The sequence below is a fragment of the Elephantulus edwardii genome, unplaced genomic scaffold (genome assembly GCF_000299155.1).
Source record: "Elephantulus edwardii isolate Elephantulus edwardi_28Jun2011 unplaced genomic scaffold, EleEdw1.0 scaffold00115, whole genome shotgun sequence".
NCBI classification, from domain to species: domain Eukaryota; kingdom Metazoa; phylum Chordata; class Mammalia; order Macroscelidea; family Macroscelididae; genus Elephantulus; species Elephantulus edwardii.
In genome coordinates, this window is record NW_006399865.1 from 4017242 (window position 1) to 4033917 (window position 16676).

At 46.0% G+C, this 16676-nt stretch overlaps 1 protein-coding gene across 4 annotated transcripts in view; it reads left to right on the forward strand.

The window, feature by feature from the left end:
• Positions 1-1498: 1498 nt before the first annotated feature.
• MSL3 (male-specific lethal 3 homolog (Drosophila)) overlaps positions 1499-16676 on the forward strand; it is a 28743-nt gene continuing 13565 nt past the window's right edge. Inside the window, exons 1-8 of one of the 4 annotated variants that reach the window (XM_006892365.1) lie at positions 1499-1600; positions 2942-3024; positions 3402-3497; positions 3817-3918; positions 7634-7712; positions 8813-8935; positions 10061-10221; positions 14638-14796. In XM_006892365.1, the coding sequence (XP_006892427.1) occupies positions 1499-1600; positions 2942-3024; positions 3402-3497; positions 3817-3918; positions 7634-7712; positions 8813-8935; positions 10061-10221; positions 14638-14796 (905 nt within the window). Of the gene's footprint in view, positions 1601-2941; positions 3025-3401; positions 3498-3816; positions 3919-7626; positions 7713-8812; positions 8936-10060; positions 10222-14637; positions 14797-16676 lie in introns of those variants that run through there. The other 3 variants (XM_006892366.1, XM_006892364.1, XM_006892367.1) reach the window with 3 other exon arrangements.

A 16676-nucleotide genomic window follows, 5' to 3' on the forward strand; every position in this document is an offset into this window, starting at 1 on the left:
CTATCTGAATGAGGGAATTTGCAAGCAAACAAGCAATGCTACTAGAGAGCAAGGTCATTGAGGAAAAGAGGAAGCTGAGTTCTGGGAGGGGTGTGGGGAGGAGAGCTGACCCCCTGGGAAAGATGCGAGTTCTCTCTCCTTCATGTGTAGATGGAACGTGGCGTGGGGGGCATGGAGAATGCGAGGCCTCTGCCAGTTTCTGGAGGCACGGAAGGTGCATGGGGTGTGGAAAACCGGGCAACTCACTGATTAGCGATAGCTGGCTTTACCATCTGAATCCAGTAACTCCACTGTCCAAAGATTTTCTACTCTTTAAAAAAAAAAAAAGCAAGCAAACAACACAGTCCAGTGTGTTCCTGGAGACTTGCTCTTTGGAGCACTTGCCAAGCCTTCTTTAGATAGTAACTGGGCGACTCTCTGTGCAGGCACTATGCTAGTCTGAGCACAGACAGTGCCTCCGGCTTGGGTGAGCTTGAGATCTATTACATACAGACCTCGGGCGAGCAATTAGGTTAGGGCTCAGGGTGAGAAGAGGGTGGAGATCTCGGATGTTAAAGCCTAGTTAAGGACCTCATCTGCTTTCACTGCTCTCTGGGAGCGGGGGGCGAGGGCGGTTCCTTAACTGGTCTTTCTTTCCCCATAACCGACGCAGCTCTTTCTGTATTGCCTGCAGTACCCTTCTCCCCAGGCCCAACCTTGGGCATGGCGCTCGCGCAGCCACAACTGGTGGCGCCCAGCTCAGCCCAGAGAAGCCGCCGGCCCTTCTCCCCTCGCAGGGGGCTGCTGCGGGGCGCACGGTGGCGCCCAGTCTGGCCCGCCTCCGCGCGGGGGCGCCCCTGCCCACACGTGGCCGCGCCGGGCGTGCGCCGGAGGGATCGGTGCTCTTCAGCCGGCGTCTGAGCCCCTACAGGGGAGGGTCAGCCTGGGGCCGGAGGGGGCGCCCACGCCGAAGGCCACCTGCACAGGTGGTCGCGGCCTGGACACCGAGGAAGCCCGGGGCTCCCTGCGTCCGTCTGCTTTCCTGGGCGCAGGTGGCCTGGACGCCCGGCGGGATCCAGGCACGCGCCCCACGCTGTAGCCTGCCTCGACCGGGAACACTCTGGGCACACGTGCCCCGAGACAGCCTGCCCGGTCCCGGGGACACCAAGCGCTCCTCCCTGCAGTTCGCCCAGATGGTGGGGACACTGCGAGCGGACTCTGTGGCAGCTCGCCCGGACCCTGGGAGGCACTGTGGGCGCGGGCACGTCGCTGTCGCCTCCCTGACACCAGGGGACACTGCGGGCTCCCCTCCAGCAGCTGCCCGGACTCCGGGGACACTGCGGGCGGGCGCAGGGGGCAGCGTTGCGGCGACAGGGCGGTCCGAGTGCGCGGAGCGACGACAGGGCCACCGCGTGTCCCCGCCCCCTCGGGCTGACACCACCCCACCCCCATCCCACCCTCCCCCCGGGCCGCGCGCTTCTCTCGACCGCAGTTGCTCTCTCTCCACCACGATGAACAAATGAGCTCGAGAGAGGGCATGACATTTAAATTCCACTCTGGAGAGAAAGTGCTGTGCTTCGAGCCTGACCCCACGAAGGCGCGAGTCCTTTACGATGCCAAGGTGCTGCCGCGGGCGGGGACAGGGAGGCGGGGCGGGCAGGGATCGGGACAAGCAGCGGGCGCTAGCGGCTGTCCTTCGGCCATGGGACAGCAGCGGGATGATGGGACTGCAGCACAGGCGGCCCGCGCTCCTCAGCCTGCAGCGCACGGATGGGCGGCAGAGGGCACTCGCGGAACTCTGTGCGCGACTCGGGGACAGAGTGCTTCCGTTTCCGGTTGGCATGTCCCAGGGGGGCGGGGGGGTGGAGAAAGGAGGCGTGTGCGCAGGCGCTGTCGGCAGCTGGGTGCGTGCCGGTGGCGAGTTAGCGCGGGCAGCGTGGCCGCGGCGGTTGGCCTGCTGTCTTCTCGCACCCGTTAGTCCTCTCCGGCTTCTGCGCGGTGCAGCACGGCACGGCTTCCTGGGGGTCACCGTGAACAACAGACACAGGTCCTAATCCACAGCATCTCATTGCTCACCGCCCACTCGCGACACCATCCACCCCCGTCGTGCCTGGACTCGACACCTCCCGCAGGCCAGGTCTCCCATCAACCCCGAGTGCAGCGCGGCAGGGCCCTTCCAGCACTTCTGATTGCAGAGCTTTTGGCCCCGCTGCCAGGGTCTTGCCCGGGGCAGTCCACATGAGCTCCAGAGGGGCTGCGCCGCCTCCTGGAGCCCCTCAAGCCCGAGGGTGGGAGCAGTGCTAAACAGCGAAAGGCTCCGGGGCTCGCACTGACCAAGCCCCTTGGGCTATTAGTGACCCGAGATGACAGGTGCGGCCCCTAGGTGTGGCTGTTGCGCTGCTGGTGGCTCTTCCCCTCAGGCCTCCAGGCTGTGCCGATTCCCTCTTCCAGCCCCTCCCTCGTAGCCCCGGTGCGGTTTTTTACCCTCTTCCCTGCCCTCCCTCCTCCCTCACCCTCCACCTCTCCTTCTGAGGCTCCCAGGCTGAGCCAGCCCACATCGTTTGTCCCAGAAGTAGGTTTTGGGGCTACTTCAGGCGGGGAGAGAGGTGCCTCTTTTCTCTGAGCGCCTCTGAGCCCGGGGACTACAACTCCCAGTGATCATGGGGCTGCAGCCCTTTTGTGTCGCTGGGACACCTATTAGTGACAGGTTCGCTGGCCAATGGCTTCGGAAGCGTCTCCTTTCCCTAGGCTCGGATACCAATCACAGACTGGCTGTGTGGCATCCACTCGGGAGAAAAAAAAAATGGAATTGAAAGGAAAATGTTTCAGCCCGGCTCTTGGGCTAAAAAAGGAGAGGAAGCTTTGCTTTTCTTAACAAGAGTATGATTTGGTTTGTAATACATTTAGGAGCTAAAAGTCTGTGTGTCTTCTGTCACTTGTGGACAATTTTTTCCGCTTTCAGATTGTCGACGTTATTGTTGGCAAAGACGAGAAAGGCAGAAAGATCCCAGAGTATCTAATCCATTTTAATGGTTGGAACAGAAGGTAAGTAGACTTGCTTGTTAATTAAGTAATCGTCTTTGAAACACGAGAACAAGGCACATTTTCTTCTTAGGCTTCAGAAGCACTTGGAGAAAAAGTTTCTTTCTTTTTGTTCACTTTGTTAAAGTGTTTTCCTGTTTGGAGAATGACTGTTTAAGTCCATTACATTTGCCGCCTCTTTTCTTTGGGGAAGACTCATTCTTTTCTGTTAATGAGTTCCTTTTTCCAGTTTATGCCCTATTTATGATTTTTAAATATTTTAATAAAAACATTATAGAATTTCAATGATTTAGAGACCCAGTGTTTCTCACAAGCATTTCCAGATCAAGTGAAAATACTAAAGCTTTGTATTCTCTCCCCCCCTTTTTTTATTCAATCAGCTGGGATAGGTGGGCACCTGAGGATCATGTGCTTGGAGACACGGATGAAAACCGTAGGTTGCAACGCAAATTGGCACGCAAAGCTGTAGCTCGCCTGTAAGAACTCAAGATTGATAGCACAATGCCTCTCAGTATTTAGAATTTAATGATGTCAGCATGGTTAGTTACATGTTAAGTAATTTAAACCTGAGATTGAAGAGTGTTCTTTTCAGTCCTCTTGCTGTATTTGAGGTGGTTATTTGTGTAATATTCTGCAGTGGAGATTGCTATTTATGTTCTAGAGCCTACCTTTTTTTCCCTAAGTGTTTGATAAGACTCATTGCTTATTTTATCTTGTATTTAATTCCAACACTTGTGCCAGTCAGTGTCAAAATTTATTTTAGGGGTGCTTATTTATATTTATTTTTTTCAACAGAAGGAAAGGGAACAAGAAGAAACACTGCAGGTTGCCTGGTGTCGACTCTGTTTTAAAAAGCCTTCCCGTTGAAGAAAAAGATGAAAATGCTGAAAATGGTGCGTAGCTTAACTTCTTTTCTTGGCTAAAACAAGTTTTCACTTGGTGTTTTTTTTCTTCTGAACAGGTGATGGGAGGGTATAATGAATGAAATTACAGGCAGGGAAACATTTTAAGCTGCTTATGTATAACATTTGTCTCTTGTTTTTTCACAGTGAAAGTAGCAATGAAATGATTATCTTGACATTTTGTTAGTGGTGAACTTCTCAACTAGCATCTTTTTTTGAGATGATGATTTGAGTGAAAGTTTACAGGGCAAATTAGCTTCCCATTCAACCACTGATACACAGTTTATGACATTAATTGCAATGCATACGACAGTTACATTCTTTCTGCTTTTTCCCTGTGGGTCTTGTTTTCATCCACCCCTTCGTGTTTTCTGAACTTTATCCCAGGACAAATGCTACCGTTTTGACTTTAAAACAATATAGTGAATGCTACCTCCTTGGTGTTCCTGATTACATTCTAGCTTGTCTCCTGTTTGGGTCAAGGTGGAGCCACAAGGATGAGTCCAGTTCCAGGCTCATAGGATGATTTAGGACCACAGTGTCAGGGTTCTACCACTCTGGAGCAGACTAGTATGCCTTGACCAGAATCCTTATACTAACGTCTCACAGGTACTTCCCATATTTTCTTCTTGGCACCCCCTGAACCTTCACCTCTCTTAGGAGAGAGTTAAATACATATTATTAAGTGAAAGAAGCCGACCTGAAAAGGCTAGATATAATGTTGTTGTTGTTGTTATGTGCCGTCGAGTCGTTTCCGACTCATAGCGACACTCATAGCGACCCTATGCACAACAGCCCTAAACCCTGCTCTATCCTGCGCCAACCGCACCGCCTCTGACACACCCATCCCGATTACCCCAGTCACCGAATCAATCCATCTCATAGAGGGTCTTCCCCTCCTGCGTTGTCCCTCAACCCTCCCAAGCATGATGTCCCTCCTGGCAACATGTCCAAAGTATGTCAGACGAAGCCCCAGAATCCTTGCCTCCAAGGAGTAGCTTGGTTTAATCCTCTCCAAGATAAATCTGTTTGTTTTCCTGGCAGTCCAGGGTACATTCAGTACCCTTCTCCAGCAGCACAGCTCAAAAGCATCCACTCTCCTTCTGTCCTCCCTAGTCATTGTCCAACTCTCTGATGCATAACAAGCGATTGCAAATACCATGGCCTGTATCAGGCGCACCTTAAGTCTCCAGAGAGACACTGTTGCTCCTGAGTACCTTAGAGAGGTCCCTAACAGCAGACTTTCCCATCGTGATACGCTTTTTGATTTCCTGACTGCTGGTGCCAAGAGGGTTGACTGTGGAGCCGAGCAAACTGAAGCTGTGAACACTCTCAATCTCTTCGTCATCCATCCTGATGCTACCAATTGGTCCAGTGGCGAGAATCTTTGTCTTCTTGACATTGAGCCTTAGTCCATACTGAAGGCTGCAGTCCTTGACCCTTCGCAGCAAGTGCATGAGGTCCTCCTCAGTTTCAGCAAGCAGGGTTGTGTCACCTGCATAACGGAGATTGTTAATAGACCTTCCACCAATCCTGATGCCACAATTCTCCTCATAGAGCCCAGCCTCTCGGATAATCTCCTCTGCATACATGTTGAAAAGGTATGGAGACAGGATGCATCCCTGGCGTACACCCTTCCCAATCTTGAACCATGCAGTGTTACCCTGCTCTGTTCTGACTACTGCCTCTTGGTCCAAGTATAGGTTTCGTATTAGCACAATTAAATGTTCTGGGATTCCCATTCTTCTCAGAGTCAGCCACAGTTTGTTATGATCCACACAGTCAAATGCCTTTGCATAATCAATGAAACACAGATAGACATTCTTCTGGTATTCTCTGCTTTCAGCCAAGATCCATCTAACATCAGCAACAATATCCCTAGTACCACGACTCCTTCTAAACCCAGCCTGGACTTCCGGCAGTTCTCTGCTGATGTGCTGTTCTAATCGTTTTTGGATGATCTTCAGTAGAATCTTGCTTGCATGTGAAATCAATGACACTGTTCTGTAGTTTCCACACTCAGTTGGGTCACCTTTCTTTGGAATGGGAACAAATATAGATCTTTTCCAGTCAGTTGGCCAAGTGGGTGTTCTCCAGATTTCTTGGCACAACTTGGTGAGCACATCCAGGGCAACATCTGTTATCTGAAATACTTCAATTGGTATACCATCTATTCCTGGGGCCTTCCTTATTTTTTGCTATTTCCTTCAAAGCAGCTTGAACTTCTTCCTTCATCACCATAGGCTCTTGCTCATATGTTATTTCTTTAAATTCCTCTGTATCTGCCAATTCCTTTCTATATAATGACTCAGTATATTCCTTCCATCTTCTTTTAATACTTCTTGGATCATTTAATATTCTGCCCAAATCATCCTTGATTACAGCAACTCTAGGTTTGAATCTGTTCTTTGAATGAAATGCTGAGCGAGTCCGGCCCTTTTGATTTTCTGACTCTAGCTCCTCGCACATTTCATTGTAGTATTTTGCTTTGTCATTCCGAGCAGCCTTTTGGAATCTTCTGTTCAGCTCTTTAGTATCTTGAATTCTTCCTTGTGCTTTGGCTTCTCTACGCTCCAGTGCAATCTTCAGAGTTTCTTCTGACATCCATTTTGGTCTTTTCTTCCTCTTCTGTCTTTGTAATGACCGTTTACACTCTTCCTGAATGATATCTTTGACATCCTCCCACAACTCATCTGGTCTTCGCTCATTAGTGTTCAAGGCCTCAAACCTGTTCCTGAGATGATTCTGAAATTCAGGTGGTATGAAATCAAAGTCATATTTTGGCTCCTGTGGACTTGGTTTATTTTCCTCAGCTTCAGCTTGAACTTGCATATGAGTAATTTGTGGTCTGTTCCACAATCAGCCCCCGGCCTAGTTTTCACAGCTGATATTGAGCTTCTCCAGCGGTTCCTTCCACAGATGTAGTCGATTTAGATATAATAGGATTCAATTATATGACCTTCTAGAAAAGGCAAAACTATAGAGAGGGTCAAAAGATCAGTGGTTTGGTTGGGAATCTATTTGTAGTGATTGTTACATAATGTGATTAATTATTTGACATCACCGAAATATACATGTAAAACATGTTGCGATGGAAAATATTACATATTTTTACAACAATGAAAAATGACTAAAAAAATCAGCCATGGGATCTCAATGAACCTCTGAAACTGTCGTGCTCAGATAATTTTCAAACCTACCAAGAATAGGCCCTGAAATCTTAAAAGCAGGCAACAGTCTAGCTTTACTAGCACAGTATGTCTGCCTTCAGCACCCACAGAACCCTAGTTGGCTAAACAGTTGGCTATCCCAAACTTAAACCAATTTTTCCACAGTCACTGAAAGGGATTTAGATTTTTAAAATTGAACTGTTGATTTATAAGGTGCAGTTCTGATGGCCCAGTAGCTAGAAACTGCATTGACATCCCAAAGGCACTTGGTTTGTGGTCCCCAGCGGCTCTGCATGAGAAGGATGGGCAGTCTCCTCCCATATGATTACTGCCTGGAAAACCATCTGGAGGGTCAGCTATGAGTCAGTTCTGACTGGTGCAAAACAATAATAATTTGTGCTTAGCATTTAAGACACACGTAAGACTGCAGTTCACTATCATTAGGAGGATGCCAGCTACTCCTGTCAAACTCAGAGTTAGTGAAGCCTCTACAGTCTGAGTTGTCTCATGCTTGATGCCTTTGTTTTCATCAGCAATAAGAAGTTCCTCTAAGGACAGCAGTGAGGAAACAGACAAGGAAATAAGTGAAGAAAGTGATACTATAGAAAAAACTGAAGAGGTAAGAAATTTTGATTGTAAAAATCCTTTCTGGTATGTTTTATTGTGTGGTCAAGTTCCCCACTTGTGAATTATTTTCTGAAAAGACTATGTTTTGCCAAGTACATATGCATTCCTTGCTTTTTTTGCACGTTGGGGGGGCTATGTTCTCAGCTGTGGTAGCCTTGCCTTTTTTCCTGACAGTGTATGCTCACATTGTGTCTCTGTCACATCTTGATAATTTTTACAATACTCCATGATCTTTCAAAATAACTTAATAGACTATACAGTAGAGTTTAAAGCATAACTTTTATTTACACTGGGAAATGAAAAAATTTTTGTGGCTCTGTGCCTTACTTTATTCTTGGTAATTAGCGTTATTAGGATAGTTTGCTTTATTGTGTTGGTCTGGAAGGGAACCCATAATATCTCCCAGGTATGCCTGTATAAATGTTACTTGTCCTTCAGAGAAAAGCAGCCCTTATTTATTGTCACCCTAGGAGTCTTTCAGTGACCATTTGTTCCCTTAAAGTGATCTCACAAATTATAAAGTTAGCTCTTTCTGAAGAAATTGCGAGCTTTATTGTTATATTGATGATTATTTTTTTAAATGTAGTGTACTTTTAAATGGAAATGTGGTTTGATAGGTATCTTCTGCTTGCCTCCAAAGTTCACACAAGCCACATTTTTAAGCTTAAATATGGAAGAAAAGCAATAAAGGAAGAAAACCAATATACTACTAAAGTGCCATGAAATCTATTTTTGGTTTTTCGTGTGCTGGACCACATGGCACCATTTGTTTTACTGTGCTGAGACTTGCCTTGTGTCGAAGGGGGCTCACATGTGTTAGTACTTGCTGGGTATAGATGCTCTGTTCTTGTTAGGTGCCACTGAGGTCGAGTATGACTCATATCTGAACCCTGGCCTATCTTATGCCATCCATTTGATCCCTGACGTCCTTAAAGCCATTGCTGCAGTCACTGTGTCAATTCATCTGGTTGAGGGTCTTCTTTGCTGTCTGTCCACCATCTCAAGCATGATGCCCCTCTCCAAGGAATAGCCTTTCCTAGCAACATGCCATGGCTTTTAAAAATTGTTCAACAAGGATTTGCGGTATTTCAGAAAAAGAAACCAGAGCTTCACACAAGAAAGGAGATGGAAGAAAGGACGATAAGTATAGAAATCCCTGAAGTTCTGAAGAAGAAACTGGAGGACGATTGCTACTATATTAACAGGAGGAAGCGGGTATGTTAAGATAGCACAGGGAAATATGGCGTTTGTCTTTTAGACATAATTTGCAACCAGACTTAAAAACCACTGAGATGCTTTGAAGGGTGAACTGTCTTTGGTTTTGTGCTGAGGCCAGTTATCAAGTCCTGTCAGTGGTACTGTTGCTGCTATGGAAGGCGACTTTATCTCTTCACTGCCTGTGCTGTCCTTTCTCACATTGTGATGTTTGGACTCTTAATGAAGAGGATCTGATTAAGAGATCTGTAGGGGGGTCAGCTCTGGGTATGTTTTAGAAATTCCTTGTATTCTAGGCGGGTGTTAAGATTGAGAAAGACTGCTTTTATTTCTGTAGGCCATGAAGGCTGGAATCAGTGTAAAGATCGAATCAGTTACTCATTACCATCTAGTCAGAACTGACTCATAGCTGATCCTCTAGTGAGTTTTCAGAGGCTAGAAATTGTATGTGAGACTGCCCATATTTTTCACATATAGCAACTGGTGGATTCGACCCACTTGCCTTTGGCTTGGCAGTGCAACTCTTTACTGACTAGAACACCAGAGCTCCCACAGCTGACTTTCCAGTGGGTTTTCAGAGGCTCTAAATTACACGAGAGGAGATGCCTATATTTCTGAGGAGCAGCTGGTGGATTTGAACTGCCTGCCTTTGGGTCGATAAAACAACACCTTGTCTTTTAGGCTGCCAGAGCTCAGTAGAAAGAAAAAAAAAATCAAAGTGGATCAAACCATCTCTCTCTCTCTCTCCCCCCCCCCCAACTATCTCTATCTTTAAGAGGTTCTGTTTGAATTTTCAGAGGACTCCTAGTGGCATAGTGGTTAAGTGCTCGATGGCTAATGCAAGGTTGGTGTCTGGAACCCTTCAGCCACTCTTAGGGAGAAAGAGGAAACAGTCTGCTTCTGTAAAGACTTAAGCTCTCCCTGTGGGCCCCCAATGGGCAGTTCTATTATGCTGTACAGAGTCAGTAGGAGTCAAAACTAACTGCAGTGTGATTTTCAGGTTAACTGAAAACAATGGGCTGGGTTTCTTTTAAACTTTCAAAAGCAGTGTAGATGTGACCCTTTTATCTTGGAATGGCTCATATGATAAAATGTGTACATCAGGTATCTGTGTTCTGTTTGCAGCTGGTGAAACTTCCATGCCAGACCAACATCATAACAATTTTGGAATCCTATGTAAAGCATTTCGCTATCAATGCAGCTTTTTCAGCCAATGAAAGACCTCGTCACCATCACATGATACCCCACGCCAACGTGAATGCACATTACATCCCAGCAGAAAAGAAGTGAGTGTGGGGCATTTTGTGCTCTTTTCCTTGTGTCTTAGAGCAGTGACTGTGGTTTGATTAGGTGGCACTTTGTTTCGTTTCAGTTGTTTTGTGTTACTTTCATCTTTTTGCTTTTAAGTTCGAAGAATGGAGGGGTAAAAATGAGAACTAACCTGCAAGAGACTGAGTGGGTGAAATTGAGACTCCCAGCCAGAGACAGAGATCATTTGCCCACATCCACTGAGCCAGCACTCAAGGCCAAGTGTAACCTATCTAGTTGAGAGACAACTGACCACCACCGTCAGGACCTTTTCCTTTTATAATTACCACACTGTGGACAATGCTCAACAGTTACAACACTACTAGCTAAAAATGGCCCACAGGCCTGCAGCCAGATCAGAATAGAAAAATGTCCCATTCTCTTTGCAACCTTCTCATCCTTATTTATGCACTTATGCCTATGTTCTGGTTTTACACACTATATTTCAAAGCCCCAGAAAGCTAGAACCTGTATAAGGCAGAAACTTAACCTAACAAGGAAAACTCAGATGGCTTCCATTAAAAGGAACAGTTAGAGATGTGATAAGACTTCACACTATCAAAGACAAAAAATTTACCACACCCTGAAAAACCGGATAGTCCTACTGAATTCCAGCTCTCAGTATTTTCACTCTAATGAAAGACAGAATGCTAGTTTATGTTCAATTAGTATCATGTGCTGCTTGCTTTTTCTAGTGAAATTCCGGGTTTTTTTTCCTTCAACCAGCAGCTGATATTTGCAGCCTGGGGGGATAGTCCTGCATGCTTTTTTCCACACAGTCACTTAGAGGCAGACCTGAAAGATACTGTCCCTGACCACCCAAACAGCCTGTCACATTCCAGCGAGTCCCATGGACTTGGGCCTTACCCTGAGCACAGTGAAGTTATGTTTACTAGCTTGTATTCTCATCAGTATGCAGCAACAGTAGAGAAAAAGAATTTGAAACAATTTGAGTTTTCAGAATATGCCTGAGATGGAAGTGAGCAGCATATCCTGTTGGTAAACATAGCAGGAGGCTGGCTTGACACAGGGTTCTTACAAACTTTACATTTGCAAAAAAACACAGTGTAAAGTATAGTAAGAGAAAGTATGCCTGCAATTAGGTACAAAGATGGTGGGTTTCTCAGCCTAAAAAAAAAAATGTACAAAGTATCATTTATACTATATTGTTTCCAGCTTAGATTACTTCTCAGAGCAGTTATTTTGGTGGTTGTTAGGATACTTCTTGGTTTAGTTTGTTATTGTTAGGTGCTGTCAGTCAAGTTTGACACTTGGCGATCCTGTGAACAACAGATCTGAACCCTACACTGTACTGTGCCATCCTTATTTCTGACATAGGAGCCTATTGCTGCAGTCCTTGTGTCAGTCTGTCTCGTTGAGGCTCTTCCTCTCTTTCCCTAACCTTCATCTCTCCAAGCAGGGAGTAAACTCTAACCTAAGGCCAAGTTATCTCCTATTTCTGTCACTGAGTTGCTTGGGCAGTCATTAGTGTGCTGTCTATGACTGCATCTGCCACTTGAGGGCAGAGTTGAGTAGTTGTGTGAGAGACTATAGTCTGTCTGCAAAGTGGAGAATGTTTCCTACCTGGTCCTTTGCAGACAAAATTTCCTAAGCTTTGATTTAGTCTGCCTTTCGCTGTAGGAAGCCGTAAGATTGGCAGAAATGGGTGTGACCTCTCATGGGCCAGAGACCACTCACTAATTCTCTCACTTCCTCTGAGTTCTCAGGCTATAATCACACAGGGAGACTGCCCATCTTTGTCCTGGAGAGCTGCTGGGGGATTTGAACCTCCAGAGGTGCAGGTTCTGAGCATTCAGTATAGCTCACTATATGACTCATGCCACCAAGACTCCATGTTCTAAATTAAAAATGCAGTGCTGGGTTTCTGGTTCCCTAAAGCCCAGGGCAAATTCTGTTGTCACAATTTTCCCTTTTTATATAGGGCAGTGTCTGCCTCCCATGTAATTAACTGCCTCTGAGAATTTGCTGGAGTGTCAGTTATGGGTCGGTTCTGGCTCAACAGCAAACAATAACAACATGTTGACTGGCTTTTCCTAGTATAGTATCCATGTTTTCTTCTTTTATTACTCTTGTTCTTCTTTTTAAAAATATTAAGTCATTTGAATCATTAATTCATTAAGAACTTACTTTCATATGTGAGAGTTAGGAATCTAGTTTGTTTTTATTTTTAAAAATGTTTATATTTACAAAAAAATTCGTAATATGTATGTTTCACACTGCCCTTCATTTATATTGTGTTTCGTACAGTTATTGCCATTCGTTGTGTTTTGTAAGGAATCTAGCTTTACGGTTTGAGTTTTTTTTTTATGCCACCCAAACCCAACCCACTGCTTTGAAGTTATTTCCACCTACAGTGACCCTTCATCAGATTTCCAGGGAAAAGGAGTGAATAGTGATGGAGACGGCCTGTCTCTCAAGGAGCTGCAGGTGTGCTTGAACTGCCACCCTTTAAGTTAGCAGTCCAACACATAATGCACCAAACCTCAGGCTGTCTTCTCTATAGATGTTATTGTTGTTAGGGGCCACTGATTTGAACACCACCATGGGGACCCTATGAAGAAAACATCTGAATCTTGTCCTATGCTGTGCCATCCTCACAATCTCGGATGTGCTGGCACCCAATATTACGGTCACTCTGTCAGCCCATCTTGTTGAGGGTCTTCCTCTGACCAGGATTTGTAATTTTGTGAATGAACTTTCTTGAAAACCACACATGACCATTTTCCATTTAATTAAAATGACTCCATTTCCATATTAAAGTCACAAGACTCCTTGAGGTCTTTTCATATGCTGAGTGTTGTCTTTATAGTTGTACTGATTTATTTGAATACCGTTTTGAATACGTCCTTTCTTTTGTTGTCGATTGCCTTCAAGTCGAGCACGACTCATAGTGACCCCACGAACAAAGGCCTGAAGCACCTCTACAGCTTCCTTTCCAGGAACTTTTATTAATACTTGCTAAGGAGGCCTAGGAGCCCAAGAGGCACTAGTGGATTGAGTTAGGGGCTGCTAACTGAAAGGCAGACTCTGTGGGAGAGAGAAGGAAGCACCCCTCTGCCTCTGTGACAACAGGCTGGGAAACCCTGCGGGGTAGCTGTGCTCCGTCCTGGAGGGTTGACTTGGGTCACAGCCAACTAGGTGACAGTGGGTTTGGTCAGCAGTTTGCTTTTTTGGTTAAGAAACAACATCCCTCATTCTTTATGATTTACTTGCCTTTCTTTGACCCTTTGCTCTTCCTTATGATCGCTAAGATAATTGTGCCCATTTATCTTCTTAAACCTCATCAAGATTCTAATTGAACTCATATAAACATATGCATTGATTTTGCGGGTGGCTTGTGCTCATGGAATGCCTTCCCGTCTAAGATGTGGCTTGCCTTCCATTATGTTGAAGGCTTGATTTATGTCCCTCAGTTGGGTCTTTTAGGTTTTTCTCCCCCAAGTTAGGCATTGTCTTTCTGACTGAATTTATGCTTCAGCAATTTCCTCCCTCAGGTGTAATGGATTTTTGCTAATGGTCCAGCTCTCTCCTGTCTGTGTAACCACTTAAGTGTGTTTTTGAGATGGCTTCCAGTGTTAAGGTTATTCTTTCAGACTTTAGAAGAAAGCCTGTAGTCTTGACCTTGTTGATATCCTGCTACCTGAGGAAGAATGCATTTCCACTTACTCAGTTAACGTCAGTTGCCCTCTCTGCTGGGTCTGAAAGATAAAATTGGACCATCGTACAAATTTTCAAAACATTGTCACTCTTTTAAAAATATTTACATATTTTAGAAATAGGAACTATTTAGATAGCTGATCCGAATGCACCGGGTGTGCTGTGCCTTGGCCCTGCCTGGATCTCATGTAGGGCTATTGCTCCCCCTCAGAAGCATCAAAAGGGCCTTGAGACTTGTAGCAAAGCTTGTTTTATAAGTAGCTGTTGATTGCAGTCAGAGGACTCTTCCCAGTGGGCTGCCTTGCTCGTGTGACCCACGTGAGAATCAGAAAAGGTGGTTGTTAGAGTGGAAGGAAGGGTCAGGACTCCATCGAGCTCGCCAGCCGTCAGCTGTCAGGGGTTGGAGGGTTTCTGCCATCGGCAGCACACCTGCATGGACCCCCATGGGCATGAAATGCATTTATGTGGGTCAAGTGTTCAAAATGAAAAGGACCAGTGCACTCTGTACCTGCTCAGTGTATGCTGTTAGCGCAATTCTTCCTTAGTAGCATCTGTAAATCCTGTTCACGATGCGTGGGCGCCATGCTAATATGTAGTGTGTTTAGGTTTCGACCTGTGCCCTACTGAAGTGTGCCATTTCATAGTAGTTTTGGAACATAGGTATCCATGACAGTACTGTACTTAACATTTTTCCCCTTGCCCCTCCTTCCTTGCAGCGTGGACCTTTGTAAGGAGATGGTTGATGGATTACGAATAACCTTTGATTACACACTCCCACTGGTCTTGCTCTATCCATATGAGCAAGCGCAGTATAAGAAGGTGACGTCATCCAAGTTTTTCCTTCCTATTAAGGAAAGTGCCACAAGCACCAGCAGGTAAGTTACTCTGAACATTGCACATCAAACTTCAGCAGTCAAGTGCTGAGCTGTGTCTTGAAGACGTCAGCCTGCTGCTAGGGAGCCAGCATGTCCGGAACATGCTGAAAAGTTCTGGGGCTGGGGACTGCTGCTTCCTGGTCAGCGAAGGTATCCTTCATGGAGGACTCGAAGTGCTTGCTACAGAAGATAAAAGACTGAAGCCTTCAATATGGGTTATATTTCAGCATCAGGAAAAATGAACATCCTCACCATTGGGCCAATAGGCAGCATCGTGATAGATGGAGAAAAGATGGACGTTGTCAGTGATTTCATCTTACTTGGTTCCACAATTAGTAACCTTGATTCTAACAGTCAGGAAATCAAGAGTATCACACTGGGAAAACCTGCTGTCAGGGACCTCTCCAAAGTGCTGAAGGGCTGTATTTGTTTGAAGACTAAGGCTCACCTGATCCAAACCACGGTTGTTTGAATCACTTGCTGTTATCCACCCGAGAGTTGGACGGTGAATAAAGATGAAAGAATAGATGCCTCTGAATTGTAGTGCTAGAGAAGGGCACTAAATAGCCCATGAATTGCCAAAAGAGTGAACAGATATGTCTTGGAGAGAGTGCAGCCTGCGTGCTCTTTGGAAGCAAGGATGGTGCAGCTTCATCTCACTTACTCTGAGTATGTTGTGAGGAGGGGCCAGTCCTTGGAGAAGGACATCATGCTGGGAAAGGTGGAGGGGCAGTGTAGGAGAGGAAGACCCTCGATGAGGTAGGTGATACGGTGACGGACAATGGGGTTGACTCTGTCAGAGACGGTGAGGATGGCACGGGAAAGGGCCAGATTCAGGTCTGCTCTTCATAAAGTTGCTAAGAGTCGCAGGCACCTCGATGGTCCATAACATGCTCATACTGTTTGCCCAGATCTATCTTTCTCTCTCTTTTTCTGTCTCTATCTCTCTGTCTCTTTCAACATGTTGTTGCACACTTTTAAATTGAGACTGTGCTTAGAAACCCTTAGAAACACATTTATAGCCGTCATTTGCAGCAATGTGTTAAACCTTCTTTTGGTGATTTAAGTGAAATTGTACAGAGCAGATCAGTTTTCTATTTAAAATCCTAACACATTTTGTTTCATGGCTTTGCTTGTATTCTCTACAGTGTGACAGTCCACTTCCCACTTCCTTCTTGTGTTTTCATTCTTCCTTCATTCCTGCCCCCTTCCTGCCTTCTGAACTGTCTCTCTGGCCCAGTGCTGCCATTATGATTCCTTCCGCATGTTAATGATCACCTTACAGGCTTGCCAGTTGTTTGGCTGGAATTGATTGTCAGGGGTGAGTGTGCAGGTCCCCAGGGAAATGACTCAGGCCATGGTCCTTAGGGCTCCTTTAAGCTCTGTCAGAGGAACAAGCCTAATCTGTTCAATTGTGGGTTTTGTTTCACACTTTTCTCTCACTCTGTCAGTGATCTCTGGTTGTGATCCTCTTCAGAGTGGTCAGCACTTGTCTCCAGGCACCGTCTCGGCTTTCCTTTTCTTCTTTCTTTGCTTTAGGCAGGGAGAGACTCATGTTTGTACCTTACAGGCATCCTATGCTTTCCCCCTGGGCTGGTTCCAGCATAGTGAGTCAGATAACTGCTGCTGTCTCCATCTTTCAGAAGGGATGGGATGCAGAAAGGTGGGAAGTTTAGGCTGGATTTAGCTCCCTCACTCATCAATGGTGTGGCTCGGGGGAGGTCCTTCTAAATTGCTTGCTTCCGCATGTACGCAATGCAATAATGCGTGTCTGCCTCAAGTGGCAAAAGTTATGAAATGAGCCTTTTCATAAATGGCTGGTTACAGTTGGCCTTCAGTTAAGGTTACTTCCCTTTACCCCGCCCTCTGTCACATCCCTC